The sequence below is a fragment of the Micromesistius poutassou genome (assembly GCF_964030765.1).
Source record: "Micromesistius poutassou genome assembly, chromosome: 2".
In the NCBI taxonomy this organism is placed as follows: domain Eukaryota; kingdom Metazoa; phylum Chordata; class Actinopteri; order Gadiformes; family Gadidae; genus Micromesistius; species Micromesistius poutassou.
The window spans coordinates 20,087,460-20,112,014 of NC_140272.1; the positions used below are offsets into that span (position 1 = coordinate 20,087,460).

The 24,555-nt window shown below is 47.2% G+C and overlaps 1 protein-coding gene across 1 annotated transcript in view; it reads left to right on the top strand.

Annotated features, from left to right (window-relative positions):
• Positions 1-24,555, top strand: part of LOC311338239 (contactin-4-like) — a gene marked incomplete at both ends in the record, with an annotated part of 110,342 nt that overhangs the window by 63,695 nt on the left and 22,092 nt on the right. The window contains 2 exon segments of the mRNA XM_084463471.1: positions 1,003-1,153; positions 15,583-15,710. Of these exon segments, the coding sequence (XP_084319597.1) occupies positions 1,003-1,153; positions 15,583-15,710 (279 nt within the window).

Consider the following 24,555-nt stretch of genomic DNA (forward strand, 5'->3'; position numbering starts at 1 on the left):
CTAGCTTACTGCGCTGCATGGCCTAAGTGGCGGAAACCGGTAATGGTTAGCAACCGTCCACGCGTCTGAGATACGTTACGAGGTGCTATTTTTCCCGATAGGGAACAAGGGGCTGCTCTTGATCCATGGTGTGACGTCTCGTTTTTTTAATAGCGTTGAGGAATAATAAGGTGGAGTGGGATCGTCAAGGAAACACTAGAGCAGAAGTCGTCTTTCCTCGCTTGCTTTACTGCGGGGTGAATGATATGTGTTCATTAAGAGAGTGCCTGGCAACGTTCCCCCTCTGCCACTTAGACTAAGCATCGTACTCACGCGTATGCAAACACACACACACACGCGCACGCACAAACGCACGCACGCACGCACGCACGCACGCACACACGCACAAACGCACGCACGCATGCACGCACGCACACAAACAAACACATACACACACACACACATACACACCGGCACACACAAACACACACACACACACACACATATGCAAAAACACACGCACACACACATACACATGTACACAAGTTATGTGTAGAGCATGGGGATTCTGGGAATAGTAGCACAAAGGCCTCACCACGTGTTTTGTGTAAAACTAATGTTTTAGTAATTAGAACAACATATCATTATTTAATGTTTCCTTCGTATATATGACGCTGCACGGCCTTGTAGGCGTGGTGTATGTGCTGGATATCTATAGACGGATCCCTGAAAAAAGTCTAGTCTCTGTAAAGCAGAGAGAACGAAGAAAAAGAAAGATAGACAGGAAAACCGAAAGACAGACACATGCACAGACCGACCGATTGACAGACAGAGAATGGAAGAATGGAATGTAAGAAAAAGGAAAAGCCCTTCCTGACTCTCTTCACTTCCTATCTCCCCCTCTCTCCATCTCTCTGTCCCTTATCTCATCTGTCTACCCCCCCCCTCTCTCTCTCTCTCTCTCTCTCTCTCTCTCTCTCTCTCTCTCTCTCTCTCTCTCTCTCCGTGATGTCATCGTTCCAGCCGTTGCTCCAGACTTCGGCTCTAACCCGGTGAGGAGCCAGACGCTGGTGAAGGAAGGGGGAGACGTGCTCATCGAGTGCAAGCCCAAGATGTCTCCTTGGGGTACCATCTCCTGGAAGAAGACTGCCGAGCCTCTCCGGGAGAGTAACAGGTAACCGGGGACTACGACTACATCTGTATTCAGTGGCTCTCCCAAACATAACTTGCCATATATCCCTTCTAGCGTGCTCGTGTTTCTGTTATGAGGATGGAGGAAGATGTGTGGTAGGATTTTTATTAGCACTGGGATAAGGACTTTGGGATCATCGTCCGACTTGGAACTTTTCCCTGGGACTGTATATTGAAGACATGTGTGTGGATGTGTGTGCACCTGGTCTCATGTTGTGCATACTCTATTCGTGACCAAAAGGACAGCGAGCTGGAAGCAGCCCAGTTTATAATTGAGAGCTGTTTCATCTCTGCAGGGCAGATGGGTCACTGCATGTGGATTCTAGTTGACACCTTTGTGTGTGTGTGTGTGTGTGTGTGTGTGTGTGTGTGTGTGTGTGTGCGTGTGAGCGTGCGTGCGTGCGAGCGAGTGTGCGTGCGAGCGAGTGTGCGTGCGAGCGTGTGTGTGTGATATCAATGTATGTGTGTGTGTGTGTGTGTGTGTGTGTGTGTGTGAGAGAGTGTGTCTGCTTGCGTGTAAGCATGGGGCTATGTTTGCATTATGCCAGAGTGAATGGCCGAACAGCTCTGATGCGGACAGGGGTCACCCATTAGGTGTCACCGGTGAAGCAGGACCGTGACAGCAAGACGTGTGTGCCCAGCGTCTGGGCCGGCTTTGCATATTACACAAAGCAGTGTTGTTGCTTGTCAAACAAAGTGGAGGGAGGCCATTTGCATTTCCCTTCAGTTGTGATGCCCTTCACCTGCCCTCCGTCTCCTCCGTCAGAGATCAGTTCTGGGTCTGGCCGTGGACTCCTTTGGACTCCACCTCGGTTTGTTTACGTTCGATTTTTCAGATTTTGCCATAACGGCGGCGGTCTTTATTTCTATTGAGTGATGAGATGAAATACCAACGACCGTGGCGAATGTGAACGCGTGAATGCCTGCTGCTTACGTGTCCCTTCGGGGCAGTGTGCTGCTGTAGAGCCGGAACGGCTCGGTGTAAATGATCCCCACCTGGATCTCTTACCCTTAGCTTTCTTAAACAACATCTCTCATGCTAATGGTCCATTTGTTGTTCCAGCGATACATTACAGCCGCATTAATTACATATATTTGGCCCCAACCCACCTGGAATGCTGCTGGCTGCATTGCTGCTAATTAAATGAAAATCATCCCCAGGGCTGGAGTGAAACAGTGCGTTGGTCGAGCTTTCTGCCGGCCGGCCAACAAATCCCATGTCTAGGTGGAATGCCCAGAATTCTACAACACGCTGATAGACCGATCATTTCACAATAAAAGTCTTGCATTCACTGCACTCAATCACTCAATCGGCCCTTATGTCTCACAGTCCAAAAAGTGTTGTGACAGTATGTCACAGTAGCCCCGCCGTAGACAACAGGGCGTAAACGGATGACATTGCCAGCTCCATGCTGTCCCCGTTACAGATGAGCGGCGTAACCAGACCAAGTAAGCACCTTCCGTCACAGAGTCCTTCGTAATCACATTATTTATTTACACTGTTTTGCACGAGTGTGCGAGGTGCCTGCTGGGTGGGGGGGGGGGGGCGGGGGGGGGGGGGGGGGGGGGGTTGGTGGGGGTGTGACATCTGCTCTACCTCGTTTGGTTTCACTGATGAGTCGAGTTTACCACACAGTCCCAAAAAATAATACGGGACCAGAAAAAGTCGATCAGCACATACATACTTTGTCCGCGGTTTTGCTATGGAAGATTAATAGCCCTAATTGCTTTAGTGCTCCGCAGTGGCTTTCGCAGGACGGGGGGGGCGGTGGGGGGGGGGGGGCGAGGGGAAGGGGAAGGGGGGAGATCAGGAACAGGGAAAGGGTGTGGGGGGGGGGGACGGGGGGACGGGGGACTTTGTCACCGGCTGGGTAATCCATCTTCATAGCTGCAGTGGGCCAGTTGGAGGGGAGGGTGGGGGGGGAGGAGGGGAGAGGGGGGGGTGGGGGTGGGGGGGAGGATGTCTTATCTACCCCAGACAACCCTGCGGGGACTGGGGTTTCGATGACATCAGCGGTATCAAAGCAGCTGAGAGAGCAGCGCACGTCTGGCTGATGGGCCCGTGAGCGCCGCACGGTTTACCCCCTCCGGAAAACAGAAATATATAAATAAAGAAATAAATAACAGCTTTTCAATATGTCACTAGCGGGCTGCAGATCAGGTTCGACAGGATGATACTCCCCCCCTCGCTTCCCAGAAATACACAACACGCACACGGCATCACGCACCCACGTACACACGGGAACTCACACGGACACACCTGTGTGTCCGTGTGAGTTGATGCAGGATTTGGAGGACAGGATGTCCTCAGAAAACACCCGTTTCCCCAGAAGAGTGTTCAAATCCGTGCAGTCGAGTTCTTCCGTTGTGGTACACTATATAGTATATAGTGTATAGTATATAATATGTTTATCTTATTCAAATAGTTTTATATATTATTATATTTTATTTCAATTGGTAAATTTATTTGTATATATACTCTTGTTTTGCACTCTCGTTTCCTGCTGTACTGCTGGTCACTGGTGAATTTCTCCTAAGGGGGATTAATAAAGGACTATCTTATCTTATCTTATCTTACAGGTCTTGCTGGTAGTCGATTCACAAAGAGCCCCTTTAGTGTTAGCGGGAGCATTTATTTCTGATGCGTTCTTTTTTGGATTGATTGAAGAACTTTATTATTATACTATTTTACTTTTTTACGTTTGCGGTTCATTTAGCAGGGGAGACATTTAGACATTTGCAATACTACACAGTGAACTCAAAATATAGACTGCCAATGTAAAGTATTTATAAAAAATTGTATTTTAACAGCAAACCACAGGTGGTGGAAGTGCCTGCAAAAAATAAACAACTTTGTCAAATGGTGACGTGTCAAACTAGGAATTGCAAGCAATTTTCTAGAAATGTAGGATTGTTGCTTCAAAAATGTCCGGTGTCCCAGTACAAAAGACAGGTAGCTTGGATTTGCGTGTATAGTTAATTTCCAAATAAGCGCAGGGGTTAGTTACCGTACTACTTAAATCAGTTTATTGTTGTTTTTCTACTTTCTACGGAACTTGAAAGGGATGGATTTGAAGTGTCTACGGATGTACTCCTAATAAAAATACAAACTATTCCAGTGAAACAACTAATCACAGTCAGGCATAAATACACCCCGCAGTGCTCGACAATCAGTCACAAAGCCACCGTGGGTCTCCAGCGGGACAGTGACCAATCAGGGACGGTGAACCAATCAGGGACCGTTCCCAAGAAACGCCTTGTGGGTTTCTTGGTTCATTTGTTTGTTTGTTTGTTCTCTGGCTGCCCCCGCCTCATCCATTAAGGACATGTATTCAAAAGTGACTGAATATGTTGCGGAGGGAATGCGGTCTCCCTTTCCAAAAATCAACAATAATTAGATGCATTTATCGTAGATCTTTTTCCAGAGGGAGCTGTCGATTAGAGCAATCATGAATTTCAGATTGGAAGGGCTTTGCGAGACTAAATGTTCTCCAGCTGAGTAATATGCAGATCACAGAGGCTAAAAACCTCCTTAAATGTTCCTTTTTCATACCAAACCTTTTACTATTCAATATGCATGCGTCTAATTATTTCTCTAATTCGCGTCATGCTTTTTTTTTTTTTTTATACAAAATGGAAAAGCGACTTAGAGTTCAAGGAGTTTTTAAACGTGACCAGAACACATAGGGTGTCCATACATGATGAGGGGACATTCGACCTGAATGTTCTATCTGCCAAACAGAGGAGATCAGAGATTATGAACCAAGGGCCAAGAAGACAGAAGTGCTCTCATTCATGAAACCTGGAGGCCAAGCATAGGGTGATTCACGCACACTCTAGCGCGATGTCTCACGGGAAAGTATCTGGCAAAAGTGGTATTACAAGGCAACAAGCCCCGTTGTCAAAAGACTCCCCTTCATCTTGTGAATGAGCAGGTGTGCGGTTGAACTGTGCTGTGGCTCCCTAAACATCAACAACACACCACTTAAGGATTTGAAACCCAGGCTGAACCACGCTTCCTGCTAAACAGGAGGATTCTGGAGAAAAACTAATTTCAAGTTAAACTTCTGCACGGTCCAGACCAGTCTTTATTCAAATGAAAGACATGGCTTTGGGTTGCTTTTCAGAGCCCATGAATACTGAGTACCTTCGACAAACCATTACAGCATTTATACGGAGACACTGGTGATATGTTTTATATCCGTCTTCCCTGGTGGATGACACACGTCTAGCCAATTTTTGTGTCGAAGATCAAATAAGACAGATTATTTCACTTGGGATTCGTCCTCAGGGCTCAAGGTTAAACTCTCTGGACACCTGTTTGTGTATCCCGAGACTGTATCGAATCCACCCCACCGATCAGACCGCCTCGTGACCTTAATAACACTTTTAACATGCCGGGAATCCCTCCCGCAGAAGGCCAATAAAACGAAAAATAAGAAAGCGCCCTGCAGCCGGCTTCAATAGACTCTAGGGGATCGGTTCGGGGGGAGGGCCATTTTCAATTCTAATCAAAAGAGATGTATCCTCGGGTTCGGGGGGGGGAAAGGAAAAGTCAGGCGAGACGTAGCTCCGGGAAAAGTAAGTCATGGATCCGACTCCCTGGACGGCCGTCTCCAGTGCTGGCTGTGTTGTGTCGTCACGTTGGCACCGGCGTTGCTGCGTCTGGCTCCCACCGACCACATCAGGAGTCGATGTGGTATTGAAGCCGATCTTCAAGATCTTTTCAACTCTTTCACGCAGATAAATGGGACAACACAACAGATAATATTAGTTTTGAGTGACAGTGGATGTCGCGGTTTCTTTGCATATAGCCGACCTTTAAAGCTGGATTTGCAACAGCAGCCATATGCAAACCTTGAAGGGGTTCGTCGGAGCGTGGTTGCTAATATTTAAACATCCACAATACTTTCAAAGTAAAAAGACCATTCAAAACGAATTATTTATTTTTTTATATGTATCTAACGGACATTAAGCTCAACTGACATTCATCCGAGCTGATGAAAGAGAGTGCAAAGCAAACAAAAAGGGGCCCACAATGATCCAATGTAGTCTCGGGGTGAAACCTGTGCTTTTCACCCGCGGGGGCAGGCTGAAAACGTAGCAAGCCCTATAGCTCCAGCAGTAACACTGCGAGCCCTGCTGCTCGTTATGTCCCCCTTTATGCATGGTCAGAGCGACTAAGTATGGCCGTCACGTAAACCCAGAGATGTCTGCTGAAGTCCTCCACATTTATGGCCCCATCTGTTCTACCACACTTATTAAGGAAAGAATCGGAATGGGGGGGCGAGAATGAGCCAGAGAGAGAGAGTGCGGGAGAGTGGGAGACAGAGAGGAGAGAGAAAGCACGAGAGAGAGAGAGAGAGAGAGAGAGAGAGAGAGAGAGAGAGAGAGAAAGCATGAGAGAGAGAGAGAGAGAGAGAGCGAGAGAGAGGGAAAGAGCTGAAAACCTCAGGAGGTATGGCTGCCGACTTTGTATTCATTTAGCGTAGCCGGAGCCCTTTGCTATGTTTCCACAGTGCCCTTTGTGCCGCATGCTCTTCCGTTTCCTTAGCAGAGTATAATAAGCGTCTCTGGGCTTCCTCTTTATACAGCCCCGAAATGAGCCGTGAGGCGTGGCAACAGGTGTATTGATAAAGGTGATAGGACATCCTGGGGAAAAAAAGAAAATGCCACCCCTGACACTCCCAATGATAACACGAGTGTAGTTACCCAACGTTTCAGGGATGCGCGTTTTACACACACACACACACACACATACATAGATACTGTGCTTGAATGTCACTACCGATTTCCGCCTGATCAAATCTCTAATTTCCTCATTCCCCACTAATTGAACATCTGCTTGTGAAGTCCCAGCTCTCTGGAAAGGCTGGCGGTGGCGCGCCGCGGCAGCCAAGAATACTAAAAGCTAAGGGGGCCCCCCAGCTACGGTCTGCCATTTCGCCTCTGTGGCTGTGGACCTCTACTACAAACTGTCTGCTGCTGCTCTTTATTTTGATTCCCGCCAAAACACCCCCTCCCACCACCCACCCCTCTGGTTGGTGCTCGACCACAGTCGCGTGAAGCAGACCACCACCACCCCCCGCCGGTCCCCCTCCTAAGGCCGGGCTCAGAGGCCCTGCCAGGGATATCCTTGTGTCTCTAGCCCAAAACAATAAAACGCTAAACACAAAAACACGGTTTTGTTTGGAATCCAGAGAGAGCAAATGCCCCCCAAATGTTTGCGCTCATGCATCGGTAGTGCAAATGAACGGAGAGAAAACACAAAGAGAGAGTAAACGCGTATAAGAGCCAAGCTTTTAGGGAAATCACTTTTGAATAGAAGTCATGTCTGATATGCTGCAACTGCAAATCTGCTTGTGAAGTCATTATTTCAGTGTTGCCTGATTGTGATACACGCTAGGCTAGTCGTATACATCTCCGCCAAAGATAAGGTGTATTGGCCTTCACGTGTCAATCAAGATACGGTGGATTCATTTATTTAGATTTTGTATTTGGAGACCAGGATAATGTTTAATACAATGAACCCCACAGGTGCTGAGACTATGCATCCCCTGAATATCAATTCGGCCGGAGGATGACGGGGAATGTTTAAGTCTCAACGACCCTGTCCTTGGCATAGTCTCATGTTAGTTATTTCTACCGTGTCGATATTCTATCTTTTTATGTCTGCTTTTCAAATGAGATGTATATAATTAGTCTGAATCCAGAGGAAGGATATTCTTGAGGCTGAGGGTGAGTAAGAGGCTGTGTCAGTAAGACGCGTTGGATAAAAGTGTCCAAGTCACTACATATTCAATTGGGAATTTACTTATATTTAGCACAATCTTTTTATCAAATCATATGAGTCATATAAATGTTGTATTATTTTTCATTAGCTAGTTAAATGCGTTCACTGCAGTGTACATTTATTTGACAGCATTAACCCACCGAAAACAGCTCCTCCAAACAAGGGAGGAGAGAGTTTGGAGATGCGGGCTGGATTAGGTCAGAATCCCCCCCCCCCCCCCCACCACCCGCGGCTGCACCTCGTGTCCTCCTCACCGGATTATTTTTATCTGGGAGACCACAGCCGATATCATTTCTCAAAGTGAGAATCCGCCACTGCAGCATGTGTAATCTATCTTAGTTCCTCTGACAGTCTCCTCAGGAACATGTGTGTGCTTCTTATTCCGGGAGGGGTTCCTTGGCACGCTTAATCGCACGCACGCACGCACACACACAAACACACACACACACACACACACACACACACACACACACACACACACACACACACACACACACACATACGGATCAGTACATGACGAGCTCTTGGACCGAAAGGACATAAACCAGCAGGACAGTTTTTTGTGATTAGGGGAATTGTACACACATCCCCCATAAGTCCACCGCCCCCCCCCCCTCCCTCCCTCCCTCTCCCCATGCCCCCTCCTCCCCTCCACCCCTACTTCTCTTCCTCGTGTGCACAACGCAATTACCAAAATGGCTGCTGCGTGTTCCAACTGTCAGGAATTAAAGTGTTCTATGTCATTCTGCTTCTTTATTTCATATAAAAGGGAAGAGAACGTCAACATGCTACACAGCAATAATCGGGGGATGTTGACCCAGTGAGATATCTATTATATTCCATCCTCGCGTCCTGTGGGTTTTGTGTTGTTTTGGTAAGGATCCTTCCTTAGATGTTTATTTAATGGGTTTTTTTTTTGTGCCTGGGGCCATTCGGTAAAGCTGAAAAGCTGTTTCAGTTAACTGACTAGAACACCAAAGTATATATCCCATGTATTTCCTACTCCCTATACAGCATGGACGTATAGCGTGGATTATATACCATTAGATGTAGAGCTTAAAGTACGCCGGCTTAATTCAGGGCTACAATGACTTATTATCAGACGGCCCAGGACGCTATTCCAGGAGTATTATCCTTTATATCCTTGTATCCACATTATAAGCATCACCCATTCAATGCACTTGTGTGTCAATCAATCTCAAGGAAAGTAGAGAATGGAAAACTTTATGAGAACCATCCAGGCCCATTGTATGTCTTTTGATTGTTCTTAGCACATTCTGAGGACGACAGAAAACGAACGCTGCCTTCAACGTGAGAACGCGATCCCTTCTGCCCGAGAAGTAACTTGATTGGACGTGTGCCCCCCGCCACACCTCACCTCTCTCTCCCCCCCCCCCCAGCTGTGGCTTTAATACAGCACTGGCAGGCTTTAATGCTGCTCCGATGCCCCTGGAGACAAGTGTCAACATGCACTAAAACCAAGAGGAAAAAGTCATTTTGAGTATCGCCCGCCACTCGCTACCGCTGTGGACAGTTTAACCGAGGAGAAAAACAAAACCAAAAAAAACAAAACGCTGCTTTTCCAAGAGCAAAGAACGCCTTTTATAAGAGTGGCGCGGGGGAGACTAAAATGCTTATTTACTGTCACTCATACTTTATCAATGTGTTTCCTGCGTTCTCTACAGCTGTGGTGGCGGCCACTGAATGCACTGGCGGCCATGAATGCCCTTGTTATGCCTCGACTGGGGTTCTGACTGAAGGCTGCAAATAGTCCCTGTCAGGTGCAGGGCTTTGGCTTTTGAAGACGTGACGGGCGGATATTGTCGCTACGGTGCTGTGGCTCGCATTCACAGCATCAGCCCTGATTGAGCGTGAACTGCAAGCCGATATGTGAGAAAAAGGGCTTTTTACAGCGGGGGGGGGGGACAGGAGGGGCGAGGCGGTGGATGGCGCGCCGTCTATTGGTTACCGGATCAGCCGAGGTTCCGTATCCAGACGGAAGGTTCCGGGTTCAAGCCTCAATGTCCGCACAGTCTCTTCCCTTGAATATCACAAACTCTGAGCTGCTCCAGGAAACGCTTCACGGTGGATGAAAGGGCTTTGGATAAAGGTGCATGCTTAATGGCTGGCGGGGGGATAGTCGTTACTCTCTGAACCGATGTCTACACAGGACTGGACGCGGCGTTTTAAACTGAACACTGCAGAACGCTTCCAAATTTCCAATCAGCGTTAATCCTCGTCCATCATGCGAGCATACGGAATAATCGGCCTTGATCATTTGCCGTAGCTAATGATCCGTGAGACAAGCTGAAAATCCTTGGGAGAGGTCTGAGCATGCCAGAAATCAATATCAATTACACCTGTATTGGAGAATTGTCAAAAGCAAATGCCCAGGTGTGCCTATTTTACCCCTCGTCAGCCAATCGTTCTTTTTGTTGTTGTTGTCGGCTAACGACAGCACCCCCCCCCCCCCCCACGCCTCCCACCACAATTTATTTTAAATGTGATCACACCTGCTAACACAGTCTCTAATTGACCGTTAACCTTGACGGGGACAGTTTATGAGAAGGAATGGCACGCGCATTAGCTTCATCACAGAGCAGCGGGACAAAAACAAGTAGAAGTACAGCGTTTTGCCGTCTCAGAGGATCTGACGCAATAAGTTGAAAAACCCGAAAGAAAAACCGCATTCCCTGCATGCCCATAACCTTGACAGGAGGTGGAAGAATGTTTCTGAATGTTTTCAGAAAAATAACGTTAATGATTATTTTAGGGAAAAAAATAAAAATTGAAAATCGAAACAATTTCAATTTCAACGAAGCGTTTGTTTATTGTTTTTCCAAATGTCTTGGGCGTTCACCACATTTGCAGCTTACATGGATGGCTAGGCTCCGAGGCATGCGGAAAGCGCGTGGCGGGGCTTGATCTACGCTGGACAAGGACAAGGCCGTTAGGTGGTTCCACCGCCACAGGAACCTGCTCAGGACAAACACACAGACTCGTCCGCCTTTTCCTTCTTTATACTCCAGGGGCTGAAGCACCGTTCCACCAATTGTTCCAGTTCTTTGGATGTGATGACTTGACTAAAACCAACCACCAAACCCCCCCCGCCCCCTCCCCCCTCCCCCGACCACCATCGCCCCCCTTCTCCTCCTCCTCCTCACAAGCCCCCAATTTATTACTGCTCCCCGACAGCAGTTAGCAACACATTTATTTATGTTTCAGTCCCAATTAAGAAGCAGCACCTGCGGGCAGGTCTGTTAACGGTCAGTACGTTCATACCGTAATGCGGCCCCTCGCGCCAGACATATAAAAAAAAAGCCCAAGACACGATAGCTGGAGCGTTATAGGTCAGCGTGGGGGGAACTAGCGTGTAGGGTGTCCTTTGTTGTGTTGAGTATCAAGTCAAACTGATGTTGTGAGAACTGCACAGCGAGCTGTGTGCAGTCAGGCAACACCGCGAGTCCTAACCTGAAACTAATTATTTGGTGAAATTTGCCGTAAGCTTTTGATGGCCTTCTACTCTCTCCCCTTCTGTGAGCCTCATGGCTGAGTAATTTCAGTGATATAATCTTAACCCCCTATTTTCGCAGTCCTGTTTTATTTACTGTGGTAATGAAGCGGAGAGCTGCATTGGCATGCTGGCCCTTGCAGTCGGGCCTGCGAGTCGCTGGTTAGTGATAGAGTGGGCTCTGCTCTGCAGGAACGCTGAATGGGTCTGTGTTTACAAATAGGCCCTGCGAATTATGATGTGATTTGTCGCGATGCGCATTGTTTACACAGTGATTATTTCATGAGTATACCTTGGTTCTCTAATGGTGACAGCAAGGTTATACTGAACCAGCCCGAGTTGGTGTTGATTCTGCCGTCACTGTCCAATCAATCCGCATAAATTCACCCTCACTCAGTAGTTCGCTGCTGCGCCTGCTCAAAATAAAATGCCACATTGTGTATTTCTTCCTGTGACTTATTAAGGTGACAGCTTGCTTCCCCCACCGCCCCCCCACCCCTCCCGAAATCTACACTTCATCAAGCAGATCAAAGACAATTCTCGTTGTTGAGAAAAAAGATCAGAAGGATCCTTTCCAGCGGCTTGCGATAGCGAGGATGCTATCGGAGGAGGCGGCTGGCGTGCTATGCTAACGGCGGCTCAAATAGGATATGAGGAACTGACACCACAACAAGCCGCCGTTACTCCGGCGCGGGAGCCTCCTCCACGCCGCCCTGATTATCTTTACCACTTTCATCTTGTCACACGAAAAACCCGGTGAAAATCAGCACAATTCCGTCCCACTCCTCCAGCCCCGGGTACTTTGATCCCAATCACTTCCCGAAGACATAAAGACCCGGCCTTGTCCCTGCAGCCTCGTGATTTACACAGACGTGTTCCGAACGACGTCTCCCCCCCCTCTTCGGAGAGCTGTTGCGCGCGTCGACGCTAGACCCACCACCAACATGAGAAAAAAAAAAAAAAACTACAGCCGCACTTGGTGCTTATCTCGGCCCGTGAATTATTGATACCTGCCTCTCCTCTCTCCTCCTCTCTCCTCCTCTCTCTCCTCCTCTCTCTCCTCCTCTCTCTCCTCCTCCCTCTCCTCTCAGGATAGAAGTGCACACTGTCTCCGGAGATAATGGGAAAACTGTGCAGACATTTTGTCTGGGCCGTGGCGGCAAGGGAAGAGGAGACAGGGTGGTGCTGGTGGTGGTGCTGGTGGTGGTGGTGGGGGCGGTGTGTGTGTGTGTGTGTTGGAGGGTGGTGCTGGTGGCTGGCTCAGAGGTGGGGGTCCGCCGTCCATCTGTTGGCACCGCTGAGCTTCCTGTGGGCCCGTCTCTCCTCGCTCCCTTCAGCTGCGATGCTCCAGACGACGGCTGCTAATGTGAAGCCAATTGCACCCTATTTAACCTTTTAATTCTCCCTTATTTTTATATCAAAAAAAAAATTTCAAGTCGGAAGCCAATGCCTCCTTATTCCCCACACACACACACACACACACGCATGCGCGCACACACACACACACACACATACACAAACACACATAAAAAGGGCAACATTTGCAATGAATGACCCAGAATGCCTGGGGAACCACGTGGAAGAGGGGGCACCCAGAGGGGTGTGGGGGGGGGGGGGTCCTCCTTTACAGAGACCCTGCTCCTCCACCTGCATGATGGGGGTGAGAGTGAGCCACCTGATCACAGGTACTTTGGTCCCCAGAGGACGAGTCCGGGAGGGGGGTTGATGGGGGTCAGGGGGGGGGGAATGGAGGAGCCCAGATGTAGGTATTCAGTTATATTGAAGCATTGCTGTGATCCCCACCGTTGTTTGGTAACAAAATGAGGTCAGAACTTGTTCCAGAAACCCTTTTAAAACAACACGTTGGCGTCGTTTGCTTTATGCCTTGCCTGTGTTTGTTCGACAACTCTAGAAGGTATAATTCTTCAATACTAACTCTCTCACTTTCTTGCAAAAGCAAGCTTCTGGCTCAGAGTTTCAAGAGGCTCAGAGCATAGCTCTAACTTTAAATAACCTGAATTAACCTAAATGTGACACAGTTTCTTGAGAGTAACTTTCTAAGTAATGAATGAGCTTAACCAACTCGAAAATGAGACCCAGATAAATACAGGTCTACGAGTGCAGTGGATAGTACACTGAGTGGAAGTGCTATTGCTACACAGGAAGTGATGTCGCTGACATAGCTGCAACAAAGAACCATGTAGCAGCACCTTGTTATCACGTGTCACCTTGTGTCCGTAGCTTGTGGGGTTGCTCCAGCCCTGTGTACACATGTGCAGCTCTGTGGCGTGTGGTCAGTGCTGGGTTTGGCAGAACGTTGGACTCGGCCACAGCATTGCTCCCAGTGACAGGACTTGTGATCGTGGCTCCATGTGAGGGCTAACCCCAGGCCTTCTCCCGGTTTTGCTTACCCAAATACTCTCCCCAGCATACTTTGCATTTGGCCCTCTGTGCTCACCCTGATCCGACACTTTTGCGACACCGTGTCAATGGAAGGACGCTGTTTGGCCACTGCTGGGATTCAATTCAACCCCCCCACGACCCACTTTGACTTGAGGCTGGAGGCATTATCCCACACAGCGTGATCCGAATCTACCAAATCTGTGCCTCACAAGGAAACCCACTCTGGTGTATGGCTGTATTTCTACCTGCATCTCTTTACATACACCTACGGATATTGGGGAAATGACATATGGACTTTAAAAAATAGTGCGAGGTGAAAATACTGCCTGACAAGGAATTTGGTGTGTGTTTGTGTGTGTGTGTGTGTGTGTGTGTGTGCGCGTGTGTGTGTGTGTGTGCGTGCGTGTGTGTGCGCGTGCACGTGCGTGTGCGCGTGTGTCTGTGTGCATGCATGCATGCGGGAGCCGCTGCAAAAGCTGCGCCTGTTGCAATTACTGTACATGCGAGTGTCAGAATATGGAAAAAAGCTCAAAGCTCACCGTTTCTCGTTTCACCATCAAAGGGGAAAGAAATATCTCCCTTTCCCATAATTATGCAGCCGACTCTGTGTAGAACACCCGGCGCCTTCAAACGAACTCCACGGACAAATCCGTTTGCTTTGCTGCTTGACGGCGGTCGAGGGCACACCGCTCAGAGGTGAAAGAGCTCACACATGCTATTTCCCCGCGTGGCGTGGCAGACTCAGGCTTCCTCCTATTTACAGTTTGCAGATTCAGCAGAGCATCGCAGATAATTAAAATTCTGCATGATTTGATGAGTAAGACCACTCACTCTTGATCCCCTATGCCGTACCCTTCCCCTCCTCGTCTGGCCTTGTTCAAGGTCCGTGATTTTCATTGTCGCTTGCTGTTTTTTTGTTTGAAAATGTCAGGGTTCTGTTGTTAAAGCGTTTTTGACCTTCTTTGTTTGAGTGCGAGTGGCCGTTCTAAAGGCCACAGGGAAGACATCGCATCCGAATTGGGTGTGAGAAATTAATCAGCCTTTCAAAATAAAATAAATCAATGCCTCATCGTTGTCTGCTGCAAGGAAAGAAAACCTAATTGGAACCAATGAGAAATGGTCCAACCTCTATATTACCCAACAGGGACGTAATGATGAAACGTAAACGTTTCGATTAAATACAGATTCAGAGAGTACTGCAAGGCCCTATGCTCGAAGCTTTAGCAGGCAGGTAACAGGGATTTAATGATAATTATTTCGTTTTTATAATAATGATGATAATAAGAATCAAATTGAAAAAAATATGTGTATTTACAGTATACACTGTTTGATTGACGATCAAATATCAATCAATAAAGCAAATATTTGGACTGTTTGTAATGTAGGGTTGGAATTGCATGCTAAATATTTTGAATGTTTACAGTACAGTATATAAATATATAAAAGTATATGATACAGTATTTTCTAAAAATGAGTAGTTCTTTTGTATTATTATATATATGTATTATATATTGTGTTCAAGTTCAAGTTCAGCTTGTATTTGTCCAACATAAAGGCAAACAACTACAATCAGCAGTGGAATGCTTTTGTGCCTTGAACACTTCCTACCTCTTCTGAATTATACAGAAAAGGAATGTAGGAACGTAACGTAAAAGAAAATCAAGCAGAAATAAATCCTTAAAAAATAAATATTTTCCTTCCTCAGGGTTTCCATCCTGGAGAACGGTAATCTGCGGATCTGGAACGCCACCAAAGCGGATGCCGGAGTTTACACCTGCCTGGCCACCAACCAGTTTGGCGTCGCCAGCAGTTTTGGGAGTGTCACGGTTAAAGGTAATCTCTCTCCTACGAAGGCTCCGGTTTGAGATGACACCGTGGCTGATCTATGGCAGCCCATGCACACTGGCTGCACTCGTAGCATATATGTCATACATCATATGGTTTTATATAAGACACAGGTGCAGGATAATGTTGTGCTTTGGAGCTTCTGCATTTGAACCCCCACGTCTGCACTCTAACCCAGCCGCCCAGCCCGCTCTGGAAAAATCAAGACAAATATGCTCTCGCTATGGATTAAAGTGTCTGCCAACAAGGGCTCTCTGGACGGGATGAAACAGACAGCGGTCTTTTGTTGTTTTTCCTGCCCTCTCCTTCTGAAATAATCAACTCTGAGCAAGTCGAGGTCATGGGAAGTGATTTCACCACCCCTCTTATGGTAATTGGCACTCGTGTTGCGTTTTCTTGAGTCATTATGTCTTGAGTGGGAGTCGTCCTCGTCGGTAGAGGCTGTTTTGAAGATGAAGTTGAAACCAAACAAAAACAGAGGGCGTGTAGACGCTCTCTCGTTTGATCAATTAGAGATGGCAGACCGTGGGGGTGGGGGGGGGTTGTTTGTTTTGGTCTTGATCTCTGCCTTGATCACAATTACTCTGGGGGTCCTGTTCATTCCGCACCGCTTTGCTGTTGAAACAGAAAAAAATAAGCTCTCGTTTGCGTTTGTCGACCCCATCTGAAGGCGTGGCCCCCGGGGGGCGGCCCCCCTGGCGCTCTGACGTATTATACGTGATTAACAATGAATGGAGTGTGTGTCTTTGCTTTGCCATTCGTTCCTACCATGCGCTTGACTCTCTCTCTGCGTCAGACGCGCCCCCTGTCACCTCCTCTCCGAGCCTATAGGTGGGGGGGGGGTGGTGGGGTGGGGTGGGGGGTGGGGGTGGAGGTGGGGGGGGTGTGGGACGTGTGCTGACATATTCACCCAACCCTACTCTCACATGTGACCCCTGTTTGCCTGGATGGTTCATTTGCGGGGGGGAGGGAGGGAGGGGGGAGGGGGGGAGGTTTTCCCCAATATGCCACGACCTTCCCCACCCCCCCCCCCTCCCCCCCCTCCACCCCCCCCCCCCCTCTCTGTCTTTGTGGAGCTATAGAATTATCGACCCGTCTTCATATTGGCTTGAGGGAGGGAAAAGAAGCCGGGGACTAAAGAACAAAAAAAAAAAAAAAAAAAGTGAAGTCCATGCCTCATATTTCAAAAGGTTTTCCAAATCGATTTCCATGCGCAGTACATTTCAATACGCTCCGGTGGTTTCTGCAATCAGACCCCGTGGGGTCGGGGTTCAAGGACCGCTCCCGCAGCTCTCGAGCACTTTCCCCCGAGCAGCGACCGGGACGCTGGTTTACTGCAGGGTCACCCGGCGGGTGCACCCGTTTGGCGTGCGTACACGTAACGCGGCCTCTCGCTGAGCAACTCCGGTAAGACGGTGAGGTAGTGTTGTGACCAGGGCGGTCAAAGGTACCGGCGTCCATCCCCGACGTCTTCAAGCAGCCTGTAGACGCTGCCGCACAAGAAGCTTAATCCCTACTCGTTCTCACGATAACGTCCCGGAATTTACTGTAAGTCGCTTTGGGTGAAAGCGTCTGTTAAATGACTCATATACAACAATTTAATGCTTTCCAAATGAGCACTTTATATGTAATGCTTCCCAACCAAGCACTTTACATACACACCAATGAACAGTTTGTCTGCAGCAATGCTGACCAGCTCTTTTTCGCATAACTGCAGAGGCCACGCAGTCACGACGCCTGCCGCCGTTCAACTCCACGGTTCTAATGTAACAACTCTAGTGTTACATTAGAACAGAATGGAGAAAGAAAGGTACGGTGTGGTCGTCTTCACAATGTGCCCGCAAATTCGATTTCAGCCAAAACAATACTACTGCCATTCTTCCAAGTAGATGAATGGTTCCAAACAAACGGTTATCCTTAATCTCTTTGGAAACACAGCGTGAACTGAAAATACCGGGATGAAATAGAAGGCTTCATTTTTTTTTTCCTCCCGTCACATTGAATAGACTCCTCAACGGGCCACCTCGTGAGGGGAGTGCGTTGAAAACATAGATCGCTGTCAATCTTATTCACGGCTCTGAAAAGAGGAAAAACCATCTATCGCTCTTTTCAGGAACCAAAGCACCGGAGACACAGATGAGAGGAACTTCCTAACAAACCGCCGCGCTTGTCTCTGAGTCACCAGCCATGCTCGTCTCCTCCTCTTCTCTGTTGAATTATAAAAGACAGATTTCATATATTATAAATGCTGGCAGCCGGCCATGGTTTCACAGAGAGAGAGGGAGAGAGTGCAGCTAAGTCAGTCGCTGAGAGGCTGAAGCCCGACTCACATCCTAGCTGACGCCGGTCGTTCCCCTGGACTGTGTTGTCCAGCGGTAGCTACCGTCCCACAGCAGGGGGGGCTCCTGTCAGGCGGGGGGGGGGCCACGTGACGGGTCCGTTTGCCTCTGCTTCTGTGCCGGGTGATCACAGTGGGAAGGGGGCGGTGGGGTTACGTGGGGGAGGGGGATGAACACGACATGCTGTAATTGTACCTGCTGCCGTTATTTTACGCATATATTACATGCTTTTAAATCCATCAACTGTATGGAGGGATATTTGTACTGTGTGTGTGTGCGTGCGTGTGCGTGTGCGTGTGTGTGTGTGTGTGTGTGTGTGTGTGCGTGTGTGTGTGTGTGTGTGTGTGTGTGTGTGTGTGTGTGAATATGTGGGTGGTCGGAAATGTGTGCGTCTGTCTATGTGTCAGGGTGTGTGGATGTGTGTGTGTGTGTGTGTGCATGCATGTGTGTGTGTGTGTGTGTGTGTGTGTGTGTGTGTGTGTGGTTGCTCCTGCAAGCGTATCCGTACGTGCCAGTGTGTGTGTGTGTGTGTGTGTGTGTGTGTGTGTCTGTATGTGTGTGAGGGGTAAAGTGGTGTGCGGCTTCTATGGCTTCAGCCCAGTGCCTATAGGTGTGATGTTCTATTTAAGCCCAGCAGAAGCACATTCACATCTGCCTCCTCCAATACTCTGCGGTACGGATCAACTTCATCCTAACTGGGACAAAGAAATATGAATTGGCTATTTAGCGTTCAGTGTTTAGGAGCTAGCTCTCTTCTGTGTTTTCTGCATCTGTCACATTCGATACTTTCTAGGAAATAGGACATTGGTCATTTGCACCAATTCATTGAGGAACAGGTAACGTGTTTAGTGTTGGTGTGTGTTTGCATGTGTGTGTGTGTGTGTGTGTGTGTGTGTGTGTGTGTGTGTGTGTGTGTGTGTGTGTGTGTGTGTGTGTGTGTGTGTGTGTGTGTGTGTGTGTGATCAGCCCTATCAGGGGGAGGGGCTGGGAGGTGGTTTATTTTAAATTACTTTTCTGATGTGAAAACATGAAAAAAATAAAAATGCAGAGCCGTCCACCTCCTAATATAACCCAGAGAGCTGCCAGGCCGGGTCGGACCCGTCACAACAAATGAAGCATGTTAACTTCCCCATTATCCCAACACTGAAGGGATATTAGCAGATTAATTGCACTTGATTATACACATGTTCTCTGATGTTTATTACACCACAATGAGCAACGATGGTTATTTTCTCATCATTACTCAGCCGAAAGGAAAACTCTGAACTTTTATTGTGCTGTGTATGTGTGTGTTTGTGTGCGTGCTAGGGATGTAACGGTATGAAATTTTAACCTCACGGTTATTGTGACCAAAATTATCCCGGTTTTCGGTATTATCGCGGTATTTTTAAAAGTGTGTTCAATATGTTCAGAAAGCACTGATAGTCCTACAGAAATTGAAATAGTTTAAAAAAAGTGTTTATTATATTTATTTATATATTATATTATCAAAAGTGCAACTTTTGACATCAAAGGAACAAGGGTTCAGCATGTAAACAGCTTATTTATCAGGAACATTTACCGTAGTGCAGGTTTAATCCAAACATTCAAGACATAAAGAACAATATGTAAACAATTACTCGCTCTCCGTCTCCCACCGACACTTCCTCCGCAGATCGCCGTGACAGCGACCTCCTCCTCTCCCCCGCCTTCCCCCGCTCAGCGCCCGGCTACAACCGATAGCGGGAGTTGTTTTGTACTTTGACACTTGTGTATAAATACTACTACGACGACGGCGACTACTACTACTTAAGACAGAGGGATCTGAGATCTGGTTAATTTCCCCGCACATCAGGCTTGAGGGAAGCCCAGGCTGATCGTCCGCTGAACTCCTTTATAACGGAGTTAGTAACTGAATTACTCTATAATAAAAGTAACTAGTTACCAGGGAAAGTAATTATTTGCGTTAATGTAAAAAAAAAAGTAGCTTTGTAGATGCGTGTGTCGTTGTGGGATGCTTCATTAAATTAGAGTTGCTTACAACGGATGTCGACAAAGTCTTCGCTCCTGGACATAATGTTCACTTTACATGCACATTCTTGCCTTGGACCTCAATGAATTTGAAGTAGTGCTTATATCTCCACCTTGAAAATGCCAACTTTTCATCGGATTGCTCTGGACTCGCCATTTCTACTGCTTCATCGAATCTGTTTGGTGTTTGTGTGTGTGCGTGTGCGTGTGGCACGCGTATCCTGGCTTGTGTGTAAAAACACTGGCTCAGATTGGCTACCATGAAACACGACTCTGCCTTAGCCAATCATAATCGCTAACCCACCCGGTCTCCGTCCTCACTAGCAGTTTGTGTGTGCAGCCAGGGGTGCGTTCGGATTACGCAGTTTATTCAATCAATTCATAGTAACACACCGAATTTAACTGTCAGTAACGGTAACGGCGTTGTAACGACGGAAAAATTAATTAGTTTGATTACCCGTTACTGAAAAAATAACGGCGTTACCTAACGGCGTTATTTTAAACGGCGTTATTCCAAACACTGCTCGGATGAAGCGCTAGGAAGGATTTAAGCACACGGTTTCCACACCGCGGGCGCGGTTATCCACCGCAATAATAATTTTATTTGAAATTAAAACGGTAATTGTTATTGACAACATTTTTATCGCGGTTTACCGTTACACCGGTAACCGTTACATCCCTAGTGCGTGCGTGCGTGTGTGTTTCAAGTTTGAAGTTCCCAGTTTATTGTCATGCGCCCAGCAGTGATTGATGGAAATGAAACGCTTCAGGATTCCCAGAGCGCCTCAACAAGGTGTGTGAAAGGTGCGCTTTTGGATTCGACTTTCAGGAGAAGTCAAGAGCTGAGCGGACGAAGAGTTGACCGGCAATTGTGTCTCATCGGTGTGTCGTACATTAGGAGGCGTTTTGCTGCCTGCTGTTGTAATGAACACCCTTGGAAAGGACTCAGCATCCTCTTCGTCACGTCTCACTAACCAAGTGGCCCCGGTTATTTTCCTTTCCACTTTTATTTGTACTTCCAAGGTAAGGAACAGAACCCAGATAAATTGCCCTAACCGCTTTGGCCACTGCTCTCACATGGAGCTTGTTGGGTAAAAATTGACCTTGGGTTGGGGGGAGGAGGATGGAAGGAAAAAGTAAAGCATTTCAGCTTTTGCTTCACGATGAAACTTCTCTAGAGAAACGTTCAAACGGTATAAGCCATCCATCCACCTTGAAGTCCCAACAGAGCGAGGCTCTCTAGAGCCCTCACATCTCTTTGCCTTGATGAAAGTGTGCACAATTTTTACGTTGTTATTCCAAAAGCAGATAAATATTATTTATTATATTATTTATTGGATTATTAATAGAAACCATCACAAGAACATAATCACACTGGGCTTGATATAAACCTGGCGGGCCATGCAATTCACATAATGCAATCTGCACCGTCTCGCTTTTTCAAACTTGTATTCGTGGTAAATGAATCGCTCAAAAGACCATTAATTAAGAGAGAGAGGGAAATCCATGGATTGATTTGAGATGTTTGAGAAGTGTTTTGGACTATTGTAATTGTTTTAGTGAAAAACTGTTACTGTCTGAAGGTTAGACCATCTTTCTCATGGATGACAGCAAATGCAATATGTATATTAAATATGTATAATACAATGACTTTTTACCTCGCCTAAACCTCTTCATTACCGAAAAGAAAATATCGAAGGCCAAGAAAGTCGACGGGAACTGTGCACCGTTCTGGAGGAAGCGAAGAGGAAAATGTCCTTAAATCGTAAATATAAACAACATGTTTGATGCTCAGCTTATCCACCGTCTCCAAATAAAGTAAGGCCCCTTTTTTTTTTAAAAACAAACTTTCATCCTGCATCAAAAGGCAGCGCTGTATGTCGTTTCAAAATATATATAAACTGACTCAAGCAAAAAAAAAAAAAAATAGATGAGTTCCCTTCATCTATTTCGAGGAGGCTGATATGTATCGTAAAGGAAGAGAGGAGACTAGTCTCTAAATCGAGTTTGTGCTGTAGACTCGGGGAGGTTATGTAACCTAAAGAGGAGAGTGCATTCTCCTACCCCCTTTACACACTCTTCTGCATTCACTCCTTCTGCATTTTTTATTCCATCAAAATATTTTTGCATAACTGTTTGTAAAATAATTTAACTAAAGCATGTTTTTATTTGGGTATTTTTGTCATAGTTGTTTGAAATCTTTTTCTTTGGCCAATTAACACAAATCTTTCTCAGTGATGGGCACAAGGTTTTTGCTCATTAATATACTGTATATTAATATGATATACTGACACCACTGTTATTTATCACATACCCTGAACAAACAAATACATAGGACACCATAATCTCACCTGCTTTGAAAATGGAAACAAACAATGATTGTGCATGTTGGGATTTGAACCCAAAGGTCTGTAGTCTACCCTGAGCTAGACAACCAATGTCTACCTGCTTCCAAAAGATAGGGTCAGCAATTTGGATCCACTTTGGATCTTACCCTAACATTCCCAACCCTGCCTTCAGGCCTCACTCCAAAGCCACTCCCCTAAAGCACATGACTCGCTCGCTAGCTTAAGCACTACATCAGCCTAGCCTTGTGGAAGACTCCGGTCATGCGCAATGATTGCAAGGTCCGAGTGGGTGCAGGAAGCCGGGTAAGGCTTGCTGCACGTAGACTGACATCCAATATTTAATTGTGGCCACATGAAATGATTGGACGGGCTTATTACAGTCCTGCGATAGATATAATTACTTCTTTTTTTTTTCAAAGCATTTGATTTATTGATTGTTGTCCGGATGAAAAAAAAACAACCTTTTTCTCTCTTGTGACTCGTCTGCAATGCAACATGTGAGGTACGCTGTGACACGTCCTGAGTGACTTCCACCCTCTCTACCACAATAGCTACCGAGGGTGTCGAGATAACCTGCAGATAGACGACGTGTGAATTCCCCCCGCCCTGACCCAGATGATCCCGGCACACGATTCCTCTCACTGCATACATTATTCACACATCGACGCCCCGTGACAAGGCCTTCGCCGGGAAGCCAGATATACGACTTGTTACTTTCCCGGCCCAATTTCTCGCCCCTTGACGCCGTGAAGAAAACGATTTTCCTCCTTTACAACTATTTCGACAATTATTTGAACGCGTTCAGACAAATGTAAGAACAGTAAACGTCTTGTGTTAGATACCTGTCCTTATGTAACTATGTATCTACGTATGTAGATACAAATGTAAGTACATATGTAAGTACATATGCACTTACATATGTAAGTACATATGTAAGTGCATATGCACTTACATATGTAAGTACATATGTAAGTACATATGTACTTACATATGTAAGTACAGGTGACGGCGCCTTGCTCAAGGATGCCTACAGGTAGCCTGTGGACATCTGGGTTCAAACCGTGTACCTTTTGTGCTGGGGGTCGACCACCCTATTAGACCACCCTGCCCCCTATTCCTTGAGTCTTTGCGTGGGAAAGAGAAACAGATTCTTAGTTTTTTCTCGCAAAGAGACGAGACGTGGTCATTGGGGCGGCGAGACCTACGGGTGGGATGGGAGCAGAGTGAATGAATTGAAGTGCCAGCCTACTGTAAGTACACACAAACACGGGTACACACACACACACCACTATCCCAACACACACACACACACTCACAATCTACTAATACCACACATACACTTGCACACACGCCACACACACTACACTATACCGCCCGGTCCACTACTACACACACAAACACACACACACACACACACACACACACACATTTACACATATATACACAAACATACTCGACTACCTCCATGCACACACAAACACACATGTACAGCCGAGGCCACACACACACACACGCATACACATGTACCTCCCCCACCACACACACACACACACACACACACATTTCAAAGTGGGGCAACCCAATCCTCCCAGTTGTCCTGCGGCGCGCTAGCCGAGCTACGTCGCTACTTGCTACACATCCCGCCGGCGCCGGGCTCCCCGGTGACCCCCTGGTTAAGTGGAGGTTTGCCTGAGCGCCGGGGCTCCCCACAGTGAAAGGTAACAAGGCATTATCCAGCAGAGGTATCAATCACTTTACGCCGGAGAGCTCCCCCAGTGGTGGCGTGTTGGGCGGGACTGTCGGGTCTGTGTGTGTAACCAGCCCTGGTTGTCCGTATAATCTGTCACAAACGATGACGAAAGAGAGTAATAAGACATATTCCCAAAGTCGCTGTCTCACAAGCGGCGCGGGGGGGGGGGCTATGCCAACGTATTGCAGAGAGAGGATGTGAACACACACACACAACCCCCCCCCCCCCCCATAGGGTAAGTTACAGAGGCGCTAAACGTGAACACTTTGTCTCCATGGTCGTCAGAGTTGGACTACAGACCGTTCCGGAAACTCGGCAAACCACAGAATATACCCGAACAGTCTGTTTTGCTTTGTTAAAGTTTTGTTTTAAGATGTTATTATAAA